The 18,049-nt window shown below is 35.8% G+C and overlaps 2 protein-coding genes across 2 annotated transcripts; both read right to left on the reverse strand.

The window, feature by feature from the left end:
- Positions 1 to 2,886: 2,886 nt before the first annotated feature.
- LOC102961694 (olfactory receptor 5M10-like) lies at positions 2,887 to 3,867 on the reverse strand. The gene has a single exon (XM_007088831.2). The coding sequence runs from the start codon at positions 3,865 to 3,867 to the stop codon at positions 2,887 to 2,889; it is 981 nt and encodes a 326-aa protein (XP_007088893.2).
- A 12,472-nt stretch (positions 3,868 to 16,339) lies between these two features.
- Positions 16,340 to 17,308, reverse strand: LOC102961969 (olfactory receptor 5M10). Its single transcript, XM_007088832.2, has one exon. It carries the CDS (start codon positions 17,306 to 17,308, stop codon positions 16,340 to 16,342), a length of 969 nt encoding a protein of 322 aa, XP_007088894.2.
- Positions 17,309 to 18,049: the final 741 nt, after the last annotated feature.

Genomic DNA, 18,049 nt, shown 5'->3' on the forward strand with positions numbered 1-18,049 from the left:
ACATTTGATTTTTATTTATATGTTCTCATATATTTCATAAATTAAACCAGCATATGCGTAAATGCTAGGTTAAAAATATTGGCTATCTAGGGGCGCCTGGGTGGCTCAGTCGGTTAAGCACCTAACTCTTGATTTTGGCTCATGTCATGGTCTCAGAGTTCATGGGATCCAGCACCACATCAGCTCTGCACTGACAACACTGAGCCTGCTTAGGATGCTCTCTCTCTCTCTCTCTCTCTCTCTCTCTTTGCCCTTCCCTTGCTCGCAGACATGCTCGCACTCTATATATCAAATAAATAAATTATATTGGATAGCCAAAAGCATCTGATTTTCATTTCCTGTAATAATTTTTGAAGGGAAAAATAATGAATATGGAATTTTATTTTATCAGGAATTAAAACATTTTAAACCTACATTAATTGTAAGAATTTAAAATACATATACAGGTATGTCAAAAAAGAAATAGAAACAGATGCATCTAATTATATAAGGAAGATAAAATCACAAATTTCCTGGAAAATGAAGGGTTTCTTAAAAGTATTAAGAGGAAATGGGTTAGAATATGAAGGAAAAGGTTATACAATAGTACAGCACGCAACAAAATTGTATTTAGAAAAATTTAAGATATTCCTATAATATATGGCCATGAAATACTATTAATAACACACAAGAGATGCTAACTTATTTAATATTAGGATGCAAAAAGCCACAAAGCAAAATAAAATTCAAAACTTTTTCTAAATAAAAAGGTAAATAATCTTCATTTAAAGAATCATCAGAAATAACACCAACAGCAATCATTTCCTTTATTAGTTAAATGTGTATTTCGATTCTTCTTCTGTTCCAATTAAAACAGATCCTTTCCTAAAAGTTTCAGTTGCAACAATGAAGGAGCAAGGAATTTTAAATGATATACTCTACTTTAAGATTGTTTGGTGCATTTCATGCAGCAATTCTCCATTCTAAGAAAAAATCAAGTATGTTCATAGAGATATGAGTCAGTCTTAACAATAATAGGATACAACAATATGATGGAATAATGGCTTGCAAAACAAACTATATACAGATAAAATGCACCAAATACATTTTTAGTAAGAGTTTATAAGTAAATTTTGCTTTTATTTCAGAATTGAAATTGAATTTTATTCCAAAATGGAAAAATCCTTTCGTATTTTTCAACTTTCTTTTCTACAATTGGTATGTAATATTTTTGTAACGAAGTTCAAGTATGATAGAATTTCGTGATTTATACTACTTTAAAAGTGATGTTCATTGAGAATCTTCAGTGTATATGAAAATACAAACGTTATACTATCAAGTGAAAATCAGTGTTCAAACTTGTATGTGGAATTATAAGAACATGTATGAATATCAATTCATTGAGAAAAATATAACAAAATACAAACAGATGTTATCCATTGGCTTAGGACACCTCACCAATAAACGTTGCTCCCTAATATCTGTCTATATTTTTATTTATGTACAGCAACCATGTTTGATAATACCAGCCTTATTCACTCCAATGAGATGGAAGAAATGGAGTCTAACTTACTAAAACTGCAGGTCATTTAAATATGGTTCTGGAAAACCATTTGAGTGCATTACCGTAAATACAGAAGTTGTTTTATATAAACGTTTAGTGCGGTGGTCTTAGTTAAAATGAGAGTGCACAATATTAGAATACCAAACATTTAAGACAATTAATAACGCATAGGTTCATGTGTTAATCTGGATGAATTAGGTACCTCTTCGTATAATCTCCTTTACTATTAATTTTCACAAGAGAAATTTTGAGAACCAGTGTAAAGAGCCTTCTCTACCAAATAATCCGTCACAGACACTTTTATGAAGCAAAGTAAACATCAGGTGTTTTCCTCCAGAAATATATAGACATGCCACTCATCTTTAGACTGTTCCAAGGCATTCTCAGGTCTGTAAAAGCCAATTGATAGATTCTATTAACTCTGAATAAATTATACCTAAGTCAGAATTACTACATGAAAAAATATACCTACATTGCTATTATACTATGATAGATTTGGATCCATAATTATGGAAACTTACAAGCAAGTATTCACAGTTTATTTTCAAGATTAAGGAGCATAAACAGTATTTACAATAAGACAAAAAGTTTCTCAGGATGTCTACAAAATTGGTTAGGAAAAATACATAGAAAGCATAATACAACGAAGGATCCATATATTTAAAATTTCCCCAAGGTCATTCCAGTGATTCCTCAGGCCTCAGAACCATTGCTCTATATCACTCATTGAAGAATAGATTATTTCACATTTTTTATTCTATTATTATTTATTTATTTATTTATTTATTTATTTATTTAAGAGAGAGCTAGAACAAGAGTAGTGGAGGGACAGGGGAGAGAGGGAGAGAGAGAATCTTAAGCAGGTTCCACACCCAGCACAGAGCCAGATGCAGGTCTCAGCCTCACAACCATGAGATCATGACCTGGCCCAAATTCAAGAGTCAGACATTTAACGGACTGAGCCACCCAGACACCTCTCATATTCTTTTTAAGTATAAACCTAAACACTCCAGTTTGAACCTTACTATGCCTCTGTAGACCATATGATCAAAGAAGATGGATTTCCAGTGTTCTTATCAGACTGAATTAATCCTAATACTTACCCTCAAGTAAGTAAAGATGTTGAAATATTTTATGTAATTATTGGAATAACACCAAATTATATTCTGATATTTTTTGCTAAGGAAAATGGTGTTTAATTTCAACATTACAGTTTCTATGGAAACAATTTGTCCTGAAGCTATTAATTTTGAGGAGAAATTTGCTAATGCCATTGAGAGTTTATGAAGCTACATTATGACTGTAGAGTAGTAGGTTTGTCCTGTGAAGGGACCACGATGTTATTACAGACACTCAGTAATTACAATGAACAGATGCAACATTGTAGTTTTATGAAAGAGATTTCCCTGAACGATTTGCTGCATAGCATGAACCACATCCTTGTTCCGTAGACTATAAATCAATGGGTTCAACATTGGGCTCAAGAAAGTATAAAAGACTGCAATTATTTTGGACTCCTCCACAGACTTCTCAGATGGGGTCCTTAAGTACATGCAGAAGAGGGTTCCATAAAATAGGGTGACTGTTGTCAAGTGGGAACCACAAGTAGAAAAGGCCTTGTGCCTGCCTTCAGCAGAACGGATCCTCAAGATGGCTGCAATAATGAGAAGGTAGGAAAGGACAATGATGAAGAGAGAGCTTGACAGAGTCAAGCCAGCGACTACCAACATCGCCATCTTTTTGACATAAGTGTCAGAGTAGGCCAACATTAACAGAGGAGGATCTGCACAGTAGAAATGATTGATTTCAAGGGAGCCACAGAAGGACAAGTGAAAAGTCAGCAGTGTCTGGGAGAGTCCATTAAGGAAACCACATGTATAAGACACCATGACTAGAGAGATACAAACGTTCTTAGACATTCTGGTACTGTAATGTAGAGGGCTACAAATGGCTACATAGCGATCCAATGCCATCGAAGCAAGGATATAAAACTCAGTGATCACCAGGGCAATGAAGAGAAGACACTGTGTGAAGCATCCAGCATAGGAGATGGTCTTCTGGTCGGAGACGAAGTTGTGCAGCATATTTGGAGTGATATTGGAGGAATAGCCAATGTCCACGAAGGAGAGGTGGCTAAGGAAGAAGTACATGGGTGTTTGGAGGTGAGAATTGGTCCTGATCAGCATAATCATGCAGAGATTGCCTGCCAGTGTGATCAGGTAGATCACCAGAAACACCCCAAACAGGATCTTCTCCAGGACAGGGTCGTCTGTGAGTCCCAAGAGAATGAATTCTGTCACTGTAGTGTGGTTTGGGGGAGACATTTTCTTTTCCCTTGAAAACTGATAGTCTTAGAGAAAGTGAGGAGTTCCATCTGATCCAGATTCTGCATTTATTCTACCCATTTTATCATTTAGGCATTGGTATATTCATCTACTTGGAATTTTCCCTATTTAAAAAATACATTACATTATCTACATAAATATTTTTATTCTGTGTCTCTTGTTATCTCTTTGTTTTTGTAACTCAAACACACATATACACACACAGTGTCACCTTTGTTTGTGTGTGTGTATATATATATATATATTCATATTTTATACTAATTAATACATAATAATGTAATAATATTACATATTTTATTTATATACATATTCATAAATTTATACCCGTTTTCTTGAGGAACTGCATATTTGATTTTTACACACTAAGAAAAAAACCCAAAGGAATGAAATTCAGATATGAAAAGCCACAGGCAATTGACATCATTCAAATGGACAAAAAGGGAATTTGGATATGTAGAGTCCCACCAACTCTCATATACTATTGTTTCAGATATATTCTAGAAGATAAATCTTCAGTACAGCACTTTACTTGAAAGTCGTTGCTATCTAGCTTAATTCCATTCACAAAACTTATTGAGTGAAATAAATATTGTGTATGGATATTTAGCTAAGAGTTGGCAGAATAAAGAATGCATCTTGCTGCTTTGAAAATTCACACATTCATTTATTCATTTACACTGTAAAGACTGTTTTTTTTCTTTCTGTTCTAGGTTCTGGGATTATAGCAGTGACCAAACATCCCAACCTCATGGAGCATATATAGTAAGAGAATGGACAGATTTAAGTACATAGACAAAGATATCTATCATTATGTTAGTTACAACCAAATGCTATGAAGAAAAATGAATATGGAATGCGTGTAAATGCAATTTTTTCCATATTGTTGGGATACTAATATCCATACAAAAGGACATAACATATTTTTAGTAAACAATGTATAAAACGATTTACCTGTAACAAGCTGATTTGCCACGTTTTGTAAAACAAGGTGGGAAGATTTATAATATATTTCTTAAGTATATTCTGTAGAGTAAAAAATAATTCCAAAAAGCCAATTAAAAGAGTCTTTGTTCCTCATGGGCATAACCTTAATTTAATGCTCTGGGAACTGAATTCTCCTTTGGGGTTAATATCCCTACATAACATATACATACACTGCTTAGTTCTGTCATGAGATCTTTAGCACAATTAGAAAAATTAGCTATCTGTTTTAATACTATGGAAGGTATAAAATAAGGGTAGGTTAGTTTTGCTTTTTTAATATAGTAAAGTGAGAATTCCTATTAGAAAGCCTGTTTTCCCCTGTAAACACTGAGGTGTTACACATGAGGCATCATCTAGCGAGAGTGAGGAAGAGGACGTTAAGATATATGAGAGATTTGAGGAGCACAAAGACCAGGGAAACCACAGACTAGGAAAAATGTTCATATCGAGTAATCCTGACAAATGACCTACATTCAGAATACATACACATCCTCTACAACTCAGGGAGAAAATATAACCGGCCCCATTTTCAAAAAAATTCTGAAGTGAATAGGTACGTCATGGAAGATACATGAATGGCCAATAATGACAGAAAAAGAATGTCAACATCTATAATTGTCAAGACAATGCAAGCTAATACTATAGCTGGATACCACTTCCCAGCCACCTCAATGGCAGGAATTAAAAAGATGACAGTGACTCTCTGGGAAGACAGTGTATAGTAGGGTCCTAGGCTCTCCTCAACCCATGATACACCTAGATTATAGCCTCATCAGTGTAATAACCCAGAAAATGACCCAAAGCCTGGCAGAATAAACTCTCCACAGCCAAATGTAGAGAAGAAGCCACATCAGAGAGGATAGGAAGGGTGGAAAATACAGTCCAGAGTCAAATGGACCGGTGGGACTGTCCACAGGATGGAGGGACGTGGCAGAAAGGGAGAGGCGAGAGGAATAGACCCCCCACACCAGACCCCTCAGACATGGGAAATCCACATGAGGAAGATGAATCCCCATAATATTTGGCTTTGAAAATCTAAAGGGCCTCACTTAGTGAGTTCTTATAATCAGGGGTGCTTAACATCTACAACTTTAAAAATCAGGGGACTCAGCTCGGGGGGGCGGGGGTTGGAGGGAAGGAAAAAACTGAGTTTCTGCCTTTAAAAAGATATCATAACAAACATCCCTACTGAGAGACAGCACAGAAGCCGCAATCTGAAAAATGCATGGGGTATAAGGGAAGATTTATTTACTGATCTCAGAGCATGTGTTGGAGGAACAGCGATATTTGGGAGACTGCTCCAAAAACATAAGAGCTGGTGGAGATCACTGCCCTCCCCCTTCCCCAACCCGAGTCTAGATGCATGGGCACCTGTGGGAACCAGTACAGCAGGAACACTCGCCACCCAGCTTGCTAACAGTGTTCCACCCCCATGCTCTGCCACAGATGAGCACCTCCATTCTGGCCTGGGAAGAAGTTTTTCCAGGTGGCTTCAGGTCCCCTCCTGCAGTGGACTGGCTCAGATGTTGCTGGCACCGGGCACCCTGCTCCCATGAACCTACCCACTTCCAAAAAAATTTTTGTAATGCTTTATTTCTGAGATAGAGACAGAGCGTGAGCTGGGGAGAGGCAGAGAGAGAGCGAGACACAGAATCCAAAGCAGGCTCCAGGCTCTGAGCTGTCAGCACAGAGCCCGACGCAGGGCTCGAACTCACAAACAGTGAGATCATGACCTGAGCCGAAGAAGGGGGCTTAACTGACTGAGCCACCCAGGAGTCCCTGAACCTGCCCACTTCAGTATGCTCTTGGCCACGGTCCATCCAAAGTGGTGCCACAAGTCTAATAGTGTGCACGAAGCCTGATGGGAACCAGCCCCACACCAAAGTGACTCCTCCCCTGGGGAGAGGTCAAGGTAAGCGCACACACCAGTCTTACTGCGGCCCCAGCAGTGAGCTGGGGGCAGATACTGGGTCTAACCATAGGCCCTGCCTACCACCCAAAGCTTTTCAGGGAACAACACAGAGAAAGTGCTGAGCAATTCGGTGCTACCCAAATACATAAAGCAGCTAATAACAAACATAAAGAAAGTATCAATAGTAACACAATAATAGCAGAGGACCTTAACACCCCACTTACATCAATGGATAGATCATCCAAAGAGAAAATCAGCAGGGAAATGGCTTTGAATGACAGATGGATTTAACAGATACATTCAGAACATTCCACCCCAGAACTGCAGAATACACATTCTTTCCAAGTGCACATGGAAAATTCTCCAGAATAGATCACATGTTAGGCCACAAAAGAAGCTTCAATTCAAAATTCAAAAATATTGAAGTTATACCACGCATATTTTCTGGTCACAACTCTATGAAGGTAGACATCAATCACAAGAAAAAATCTAGAGAAAACACAAACACGTGAAGATTAAATAACATGCTACTAAACAGTGAACAGACCAACCAAGAAATAGGAGAGGAAATAAAAATGACAATAAATAAATAAATAAATAAATAAATAAATAAATAAATCACAGTGAGAACACGACAGTCCAGGGGTGCCTGAGTAGCTCAGTCAGTTGAACATCCAACTCTTGGTTTTGGCTCAGGTCATGATCTCACAGTCCGTGAGTTGGAGTCCTGTGTTGGCCTCTGTGCTGACAGTGTGGAGTCTGCTTAGAATTCTTTCTCTCCCTCTCTCTCTCTCTGCCCCTCCTGCATTCACTCTGTCTGTCAAAATAAGTAAATAAACTTTAAAAAAAAAAAAACCCACAACAGTCCAAAATCTCTGAGATGCGACAAATGTTGTTCTAAGGGAATTTTATAGGGATACAGGCCTATTGCAAGAAGCAAGAAAAATCTCAAATAAACAACCTAACCTTACACTTAAAGAAGCTAGAAAAAGAAGAACAAACAAAACCCAAAAACAGAGTTAGGAAGGAAATAATAAGGATTAAAGCAAAAATAAATGGAATAGAACCTAAAACAACAACAACAAAACAATAGAACAGGTCACAATGAAACCAGGAGCTGATTCTTTGAAAAGATCAACAAAATTGAAAAACCTTTATTCAAACTCATCAAAAAAAAAAAAAAAAAAAAGGAGGAGGGGGTTCAAATAAACAAAATCATAAATGAAAGCGGAAAATAACAACTAATACTACAGAAATACAAAGGATTTTTAGAGAATATTATGAAAAACTATATGCCAGTAAATTGGGCATCTAGAAGAAATGGATAAATTCCTAGAAATATGTAATCTCCCAAAATTGAATCAGGAGGAGATAGAAAATTTGAAAAGATCAATTACTAGCAATGATTTTGAGTTGATAATCAAAAACTCCCAACAAACAAAAGTCCAGGACAAGATGGTTTCACAGATGAGTTCTACTAAACAATTAAAGAAGAGTTTATACCTATTCTTTACAAACTATTCCAAAAAATAGAAGAGGAAGGAAAGCTTCCAAATTCATTCTATGAAGTTAGCATTACTTTGATACCAAAACCTGATAAAGACACTGCAAAAAAAGACAGAACTACAGAATATCTCTGATAAACATAGATGCAAAAATACAACAATACATTAAAAAATTATTCACAGTGGTCATGTGGGATTTATTTCTGGATGCAAAGATCGTTCAATATTTGCAAATCAATGTAATATATCACATCAGCAAGAGAAAGGATAAAAACCATATAATCATGTCAATATATGCAGAAAAAGCATTTAACAAAGTACAACATCCATTCATAATAAAAATCCTGAACAAAAAGGTTTAGAGGGAATACACATCAACATAATAAAAGCCATATATGAAAAACGCATAGCTCATATCATATTTAATGCTGAAAAATTGAGAGCTTTTCCCCTGAGATCAGGAACAAGACAAGGATGTCCACTCTCAGCACTGTTATTCAACATAATATTGGAAGTCTTAACCACAGCAATCAGACATGCAAAAGAAATAAAAGACATCCAAATTGGTAAGGAAGAACTGTCACCATTTGACAATGACATGATAGTGTATGTAGAAAACCCTAAAGACTCCCCCTAAAACTATTGGAACTGACAAATGAATTCAGTAAGGTCACAGGATACAAAATCAATATGCAGAAATCCATTGCATTTCTATGTACTAAGAATAAAGTAGCAGAAAGGGACTAAGTGAGTTCTAACAGAAACAACACCCATTTCCTGATTTAGAATTTTTATTGCTTACATAAGACACTTTTATCATTTTGTCCCTTCATTATTGACAGCAATTTGTTCTATAATTCTACATATTACCTTTCGGCTCTTGTCTACCCACAAACTACTGTAAAATAACAGCTACCCTAATAAGCATGGTTTTAGTATTTTACAACTAAATTGTAGCATAGGATTATTCCAGATTATTTGATACTCTTTGAAATTGGTCTTTACTGAAGTGCATAATGTAGCTTGATATTAGTGTGACACATTTAATATCTCTTCCTTTTAATATTTTGGCAATTTGTATTCTTCCTCTTACAGAAAGTTATTAGGGTAGAGTTTCAGTTTTATTCCGACTTTTTTTTCCTTTTCTTTTAGATGTCTCGATGTGTACAGTAACTCTCATCCCCAATAGCATTGGGAGTGTTCATTTCATTGTCTATGTGTATAAATATAGTAGGTATAAAAACATCAGAAAACACTGATTCATCAGTTACAATTTATTGGAAGAGAAATGTGTTTCACTTAATCTCAATGTCACAGTATGTTATGATGATAACGTTACAGCTCAAGAAGAAAAAAAAATCCTTTATTTCAAGAAATTGTCTTTTAAGAAGTAAACTTCAGAATTAAATACAAATTTTGTTTTGTTTCCACATTAAAACTCTGTAGACAGAGATTGATATTGACTTGCTTGCACCCCACTCCTAACAAATCAGCCTGGTTCTATTTACCCCTGAAGAATCTCAATATATTCAAAAGCACAATATTTTTAAGGAGAAAAATAATAAAATTTGAATTAAAAAGAACCTAGATGAACTTCCAATTCAATAAGTGATAGAACAGTCCGACTCGTACTTTTCCTACTTTTATTTCTAAATTCTGACATTAATAAATACAGGTCTTTTAATTTTATAAACTGAGATCTGAATCTTACTGGAAATACGTAGTTTTTTTTGTTTGCTTGTTTTCTTATAAAAAAGATAGTTGTTTATCAAGGAAAACTGGTACATAGATACAAGGAACAAGATTTACTTTTCCTTAATTCTATGATAACAAAGTCATCATAATGTATATATTAATGCACCCTTCTTTTCTCATAAAAAGCTATAAAAAATCATTTTCCCTGTCCTTAACTGGTAATTTCTTTATTTTGATGTCTGTAGAACATTATAATTTAAAATCAGTCACATGATATTCAAATTCTCCTTTATGATATAGCCAACACTCACTTATGGAGGCCCTGGTTACTTACAGCCAGTTTTCTCTCTGGCAACTGCTTATGCCTAACTGTTACAAAATGCAGGGCAGCTGTGACAACTGAGATTTTTTGACAACTGTGCAAAGCAGGTGGCATTTGAATTCAGCACAAGTTTTAGTTAACACAGTGCCACACAAAGTGAGGGCTGCCTGTATTTAATAGGCCATTCATTTCTTTTTCCTCAATTATAAAACAAACATTACAATCAAATTCTCCACCCAAGTGTTTTAGTTTGCTTTTTGCACATTCCTAAAATTGGAATAGCTGAGTAAATTTATACATTTTTAAGACTCCTGAAAACATAATGTTAAATTGATTTTCAGAAAAACTGTATTATCGTTTTCTTGACACCCATAATGTAGAACGTGCCAGTCTTTTTTGAAATCAAATATAAATCCACAAAAGTATCTTATTTCAATTATTTTGTTTGAAATTATCATCTTTTCTTTATTGATGATTGATTAGTGCCTTAGGTTTATCTATAGACACAGTTAGGACCATGATCCCTTAAACTACAAACTACATAAGATTAATCTGACAAATACTGAAAGCATAACCATTGGTATAATGATAAGGTGGGGGGTGGGGAGTCCTGATCGGTAGCATTAGCCAATTTTTTCATTGTTGTAAATACTCCCACTCCCCTGCCAATTTCAAGAGGATCCATTTAACAACTGGCTTTCAAATCTGAATATTTAAGAATTGGCTCTCTGGGGTCAGCTCCAACTCATCTGTAAAGAAAACCCGTCTAAACTAAACTGGTAAGTTCTCCAGTTCTGACATGTGATTTGAATGGGGGTGTGGGAGTTCCCACCAACGAAGGTGAACCCCGGTTCCAATATCTTAACATATTATTGTATTTTGGGTTTGAAGTTGGCAAATTGGCACTGGAGCATTTGTTTCATATTTTTAGTTACTAGTATTTTTACTCATTAATTTTTTAGCACTTTTGTATTTTTATCTATTTTCTGCATATAGCCTTCAACATTTATTTATATGATGGTGTTTTAGTACTTTGAATCGTGTGTTAATACCTTCACCACTTTATCTTATTTGGGGCAAATACTTCCCAAAATATAATATGCCTCTTGATTTTAGATAGTTCTACGGTCTTCCACTGTGAATTTCTCCACTGCAATTTACCTCAGAAATGTTTTCTTCTGATTATTTAAAAGCTTAATGTTTATTTTTTTAAGGTTATTTATTTTAAGAGAAGAGCAGGCGGGGGAGGGGCAGAGAGAAAGGGAGAGAGGATTCTAAGCAGGCTCCATGCTGTCAGCACAGAGCTCAAGGCAGAGCTTGAACTCACAAACTGTGAGATCATGACCTGACCTGAAGCCTGATGCTTCACTGACTGAGCCACCCAGGCTTCCCTAATACTTTAATTAAAATCAACGTAGGCTTTTTTTCTCCGCCGTGTTTGAAATGATGCACTGTTGAGAAGTATGTGTGGGCACATCAGTCTTTCAGGGGACAGTTACTGACAAAGGACAACCTAATTGTGAATAAGATTCTGTGTTTAGATATCTTTAGTGAAAAATAATGTTGTATTATGAACACTGGTATGGTACAAAAATAAACGTTTGTGTAAAAATGTTAACAAATACACAATATTAATATGTCAAAGTTAAATGTTTTGCTTTTCATTTATACTCTCTTTGCTTTTCTGGCAAAAACAAAACAAAACAAAACGAAACAACAATCTTAACCCACCAGTAACCTTTCATCCCAAAGTAGACCTCTCTACTGCTGAGATTCCATACATTTCCCCATCAGATGTGGGGACCAAACTATAACAATACTATGAAGGCTAAAATATTTTTCCATGTTTTCCAATAATTTACAAGGAATATGTGTTGCATATATCACTATATTTGAAATCATGTGTATGGGTGCACCTGCTATCCAGATTGAGCCATCATATGCATAATTTCTTGGTTACAAAATGTTAGATAGGTAGAAGCATTTGATTTGCACTATCCTACCATGAATTTGAAAGACATGCATATAATGAAGATGAAATTTGTCTACCAGAAATTAACACTTACTTAAATCTACATTAATTATATGAATTTAGTTCAAAATGTATGTACAAATTGATCAAAGGAATAGAATAGGCCAGAAATAGATTCACTTAGTGTGCAATAAAAGTGATGTCACAAATCAATGGAAAAACAAAGGCTGCTTAATAGCTAGTAGGAGGAAATGGTTTTAAAATGTGATGAAAAGAGGTACATATGATATTACAACATACAACAGAATTGTATCAAGAATAATTCAATATAGTCCTATAAAATATGGCAACGAAAAATATAATAGAGATATAACCTTATTTAAATTTAGGGTGGAGAACAGTACAAAGCAAATATATATATATATATATTTTCCAAATAATAATGTAAATATTCTTCACATGAGGAATCATCAGAAGTAAAAGGGGATCATCAAACTGATGTAGTCTCTTTATTTGTTAAATATATACTTTACATTGAAGAGGGTACTTGCTGGACTGAGCACTGGGTGTTATAGATAAGTGATGAATCACTGAATTCTACTCCTGAAACGAACACTGCACTATATATTAACTAACATGAATTTAAATTTAAAAAAAAAGAAAGGGAAAGAAAAAATAATAATAATAAATGCATGCATTTATGTACTAAATTTATACTTATAGGACATAATTTGATAAAATTTTAATCATTTGGATTTTTTCCAAAGTCCTAAAATGACATTATAGCAAGTTATAAGATTACCTGCCTATAAACATGCTGTGTGTAGATAACAACTCCAGAACTCAACCAATGCTATCATTTTGATGTATTTCTATATGGAGCTAGGTTTTATCGACTTAGCCCATCTCAGAAATCTGCATTTATTCCATCACTCAGAAAGATTATTCATGGATGTAATAATAGTTGTGTCTATAGTATTTATGTTTTAGAGAAATGAAGGTAAAAGTAAAGTAGTCAGAATGTTTGGAAATATATATATATATATATATATATATATATATATATATAATATTCTGTTAAAATAAAACAGACTTCCTTCCCAAGAATTGCTATGGAGACAACAAAGAAGTAAATACCCTCAGAGGATATTCCCTAATATTAATAACAACATAGTGAAATATTTACTCTCAAACATGACTACTCATAAGTATAAATGGTTGATGCTTTCTGGAGGGAAATCTACACATCAAAAAATTTAGCAAGAGCTTGAAAACTGTTCAAAACATGTAATTCAACAATCATACATCTAAGACCGATCCTAAAGAAACAATCAGAGACATATGTACATAGAGATATGAGTCAGTCTTAAAAACAATAGGATGCATAGATATGAAATAATGGTTTGGAAGATAATCCAAATGGAAGAAAACACACCAGAATGTTGAAAGCAGCTGTCTTAGGTAAGAGATCATAGGTAAATTTTGCTTTTATTCCTTAGATATTTCCATATTTTTCAATTTGCTTTTCTAGAATCAATGTGTTGTTTGTAATTAAGTTCAGGTATAATTTAATTATGGAGTATTAAGCTACATTAGAAACTGTATTTACTTGGGGTGCTTGTGGGGCTCCTTCAGTTAAGTGCCTGACTTGATTTCAGCCCATGTCATAATCTCATGGTTTGCAAGTTAAGCCCCACATTGTTGGGCTCAGCACCGACAGCAAGGACCCTGCTCCAGAGTCTCTCTCCATTTCTCTCTGCCCCTCCCCCACTCATCTCTTTCTCTCTCTCTCTCTCTCTTTCTCTCTCTTTCTCTCTCAAAATAAATAAATAAACTTAAAAAGAATTGGGGGGTGGGGGCACCTGGGTGGCTCAAAGCCTTTGACTTCAGCTCAGGTCATGACGTCATAGTTTATGAATTTGAGCCCAGTGTCAAGGCTCTGTGCTGACAGCTACAAGCGGGGAGCCTGCTTCAGTTTCTGTGTCTCCCTCTCTCTGCCCCTCCACTGCTTATGCTCTGTGTCTCTCTCCCTCCCACCAAAATAAATAAACATTTAAAAAATGCTTTTTAAATGGTATTCATCAAAAATATTTAGTCTGCAGGAAATGCAAACTTTACATTATCAAGTGAAAGTCAACATTCAAATTTGTATTTGGAATAGGATTCCAATTTTGTCTTATAAATTATCACAATATATATGCATCTAAAATTGCTGAGAAGAAACATGGAAAAACAGAAACCAGAAACAGAAATTATCCCTTGGTTTAGACATATCACTGATAAAAGTTATTTATTCACATCTGTCTTTATTTTATAGTTATTTATAATGAACATGTGTGCTTTTATAATCTGGAAAACATATTCATAAAATATAGTCTAAATAGATCTACCATATATCAAAACTGCCTGATTTCCATGAAACACTAAGACAATTCTATTTTGATTGCACACAAATTATCATGTTTACCTGAATGTGAGAGGAATTGCATGTTAGCTATTATTAGCTATTACACCCTCATGATAATAACCATGACTTCATGTAGTGCAGTAACCTCATCCCTTTATTATCCCCAACATTCCCCCCAGCACTACAGCTTGCTGAATGTAACCACAATGAGAATAGGAAAGAGAGAATATTTGGAATCAAGGGGTTTGCCTTTCTGCTATTTAGTGGCTGAATGACTGTAGAAAGCCATTTAATCTCTCTGTGCCTAAGACTCCAAATGGTATAAATGGAGAGCATAATTTTCTCACAGATTTGTTATCTGAAGATTAAAATAAATAGTGATATATAAATGCACAGTAAAGTACAGCTGTATGACACATATGATTATTTTTGTGCATGTTGATTTTGTTGTATCCTATTTCTTTTTTTTTTTAATTTTTTTTAATGTTTATTTATTTTTGAGACAGAGAGAGACAGAACATGAATGGGGGAGGGGCAGAGAGAGAGGGAGACACAGAATCAGAAGCAGGCTCCAGGCTCTGAGCCATCAGCCCAGAGCCTGACGCGGGGCTCGAACTCACGAACCGTGAGATCGTGACCTGAGCTGAAGTCGGACACTCAACCGACTGAGCCACCCAGGCGCCCCTGTTGTATCCTATTGCTAAAGAACTTCTGAAGAGGCCTTCACCCAAGGAGTTAAACAACGAAAAAAATAAATCGCAAATAGAAGTAAATAAATAGCATATAAAGAAAGACTAGAGAGGTCAACCATTTGGTTTAAGAGATTTGCCAAGACTGAGTTTACAGATTGGTTCCTGAAATTTACACATTGGGTCCTGGAAGTCATAGTGGTTCTCAGAACTAAAAAATAAAAGGAGGGGTGCCTGGGTGGCTCAATAGGTTGAGCGTCTAACTTTGGCTCAGGTCATGATCTCCAGGTTCTTGAGTTCACGCCCCATGTCGGGCTCTGTGCTGACAGCTGAGAGCCTGGAGCCTGCGTTGGATTCTTTGTCTCCCTTTCTCTCTGTCCCTCCCCCACTCATGCTTCTTTCTCTCTCTTAAAAATAAATAAACATTAAAAAAATGAGAAACAAAAAAAAGACTAGCTCAATTTGGGGGTACTTGGGTGGCTCAGTCAGTTAAGCATCTGACTTCGGCTCAGGTCATGATCTCATGGTTCGTGGGTTTGAGACCCACATCAGACTCCCTGCTGACAGCTCAGAGCCTGAAACCTGCTTTGGATTCTCTCTCTCCCTCTCTCTCTGCCCTTCCCCAATCTAGTTCTGTCCCTCTCTCTCTCTTTCTCTCTCTCAAAATAATAAATAAACATTAAAAAATATTTAAAAGGAAGCATACAATTATTCAGACAAAATAGAGAGTACTTTTGCAGTGATTCTCAAATATACTTTTTCAATTAGGATTCTAAATCTGGATATCAGCAACATTCTGATTCCTAGGAATTTCTTGCTTAAGAAAAAAGAGAGTTTGTTTTAAGTTAACCAAGTGTTCCACAGACTAAATGATGTTGGTCCTCAAAAAGAAATTGCATTGGGGACTCTATCACAGGAAGAACCCCTCTGTTACTCATTTCTAACCCCCATATTATCACAGACACTTATTTCAAATGAACAGATAACCAAATTTCAATTTTATGAAAGAGATTTCCCTGAATGATTTGCTGCATAGCATGAACCACATCCTTGTTCCGTAGACTATAAATCAATGGGTTCAACATTGGGCTCAAGAAAGTATAAAAGACTGCAATTATTTTGGACTCCTCCACAGACTTCTCAGATGGGGTCCTTAAGTACATGCAGAAGAGGGTTCCATAAAATAGGGTGACTGTTGTCAAGTGGGAACCACAAGTAGAAAAGGCCTTGTGCCTGCCTTCAGCAGAACGGATCCTCAAGATGGCTGCAATAATGAGAAGGTAGGAAAGGACAATGATGAAGAGAGAGCTTGACAGAGTCAAGCCAGCGACTACCAACATCGCCATTTTTTTGACATCAGTGTCAGAGCAGGCCAACATTAACAGAGGAGGATCTGCACAGTAGAAATGATTGATTTCAAGGGAGCCACAGAAGGACAAGTGAAAAGTCAGCAGTGTCTGGGAGAGTCCGTTAAGGAAACCACAAGTATAAGACACCATGACTAGAGAGATACAAACGTTCTTAGACATTCTGGTACTGTAATGTAGAGGGCTACAAATGGCTACATAGCGATCCAATGCCATCGAAGCAAGGATATAAAACTCAGTGATCACCAGGGCAATGAAGAGAAGACACTGTGTGAAGCATCCAGCATAGGAGATGGTCTTCTGGTCGGAGACGAAGTTGTGCAGCATATTTGGAGTGATATTGGAGGAATAGCCAATGTCCACGAAGGAGAGGTGGCTAAGGAAGAAGTACATGGGTGTTTGGAGGTGAGAATTGGTCCTGATCAGCATAATCATGCAGAGATTGCCTGCCAGCGTGATCAGGTAGATCACCAGAAACACCCCAAACAGGATCTTCTCCAGGACAGGGTCGTCTGTGAGTCCCAAGAGAATGAATTCTGTCACTGTAGTGTGGTTTGGGGGAGACATTTTCTTTTCCCTTGAAAACTGATAGTCTTAGAGAAAGTGAGGAGTTCCATCTGATCCAGATTCTGCATTTATTCCACCCATTTTATCATTTACTCATTGATATATTCATCTACTGGGAAATTTCTCTTCTCTTTTAACAAACACATCAGAACATCTACAGAAATATTTTTGTCCTGTATCTCTCGTGTGATCTCTTTCACTTTTTCTCTCTCTCTCTCACTTTTGCTCTTGCTCTCACTTGTATGTGTGAAATCACATTTATACTTGCCTTCTCGCAAGAGGGAATTCCATATTGGGTATTTTTTTCAAATTTTATAAAAAGAAAAATACAAGAATTAAAAGAAGATATTAAAAACAGTCATTTATATCATTCAAATGGAAAATATAAAGGAAGTTGGGTTTCTAGGGTCTCCCCCGATCTGATAACCTATATTTTAGATACAAAATAGAAGAAATATTTAGTACACCATTTTCACCTGAAACCCATTGTGGTCTGTCTTCATTTTTATTCAGAAAGCATTGAATTAGTAGGTTTATCTCTTGGTATATGGCAAGTCATGTCCTGAATGAAGAATCATTCCCTCTGTTTAATAAAGTTGCTCACTCATTTACATATACATGCACATGACTGAAAATATATTTTTTTTCTGCTCTAAATTCTGGGTTTACAACATTGAACAAATTCCCTATCCTCATGAGGCCCATGTTGTAGGAGAAGGAACAGATATTAAACATATAGAC

The sequence above is a fragment of the Panthera tigris genome, chromosome D1 (genome assembly GCF_018350195.1).
Source record: "Panthera tigris isolate Pti1 chromosome D1, P.tigris_Pti1_mat1.1, whole genome shotgun sequence".
Taxonomy (NCBI): Eukaryota; Metazoa; Chordata; class Mammalia; order Carnivora; family Felidae; genus Panthera; species Panthera tigris.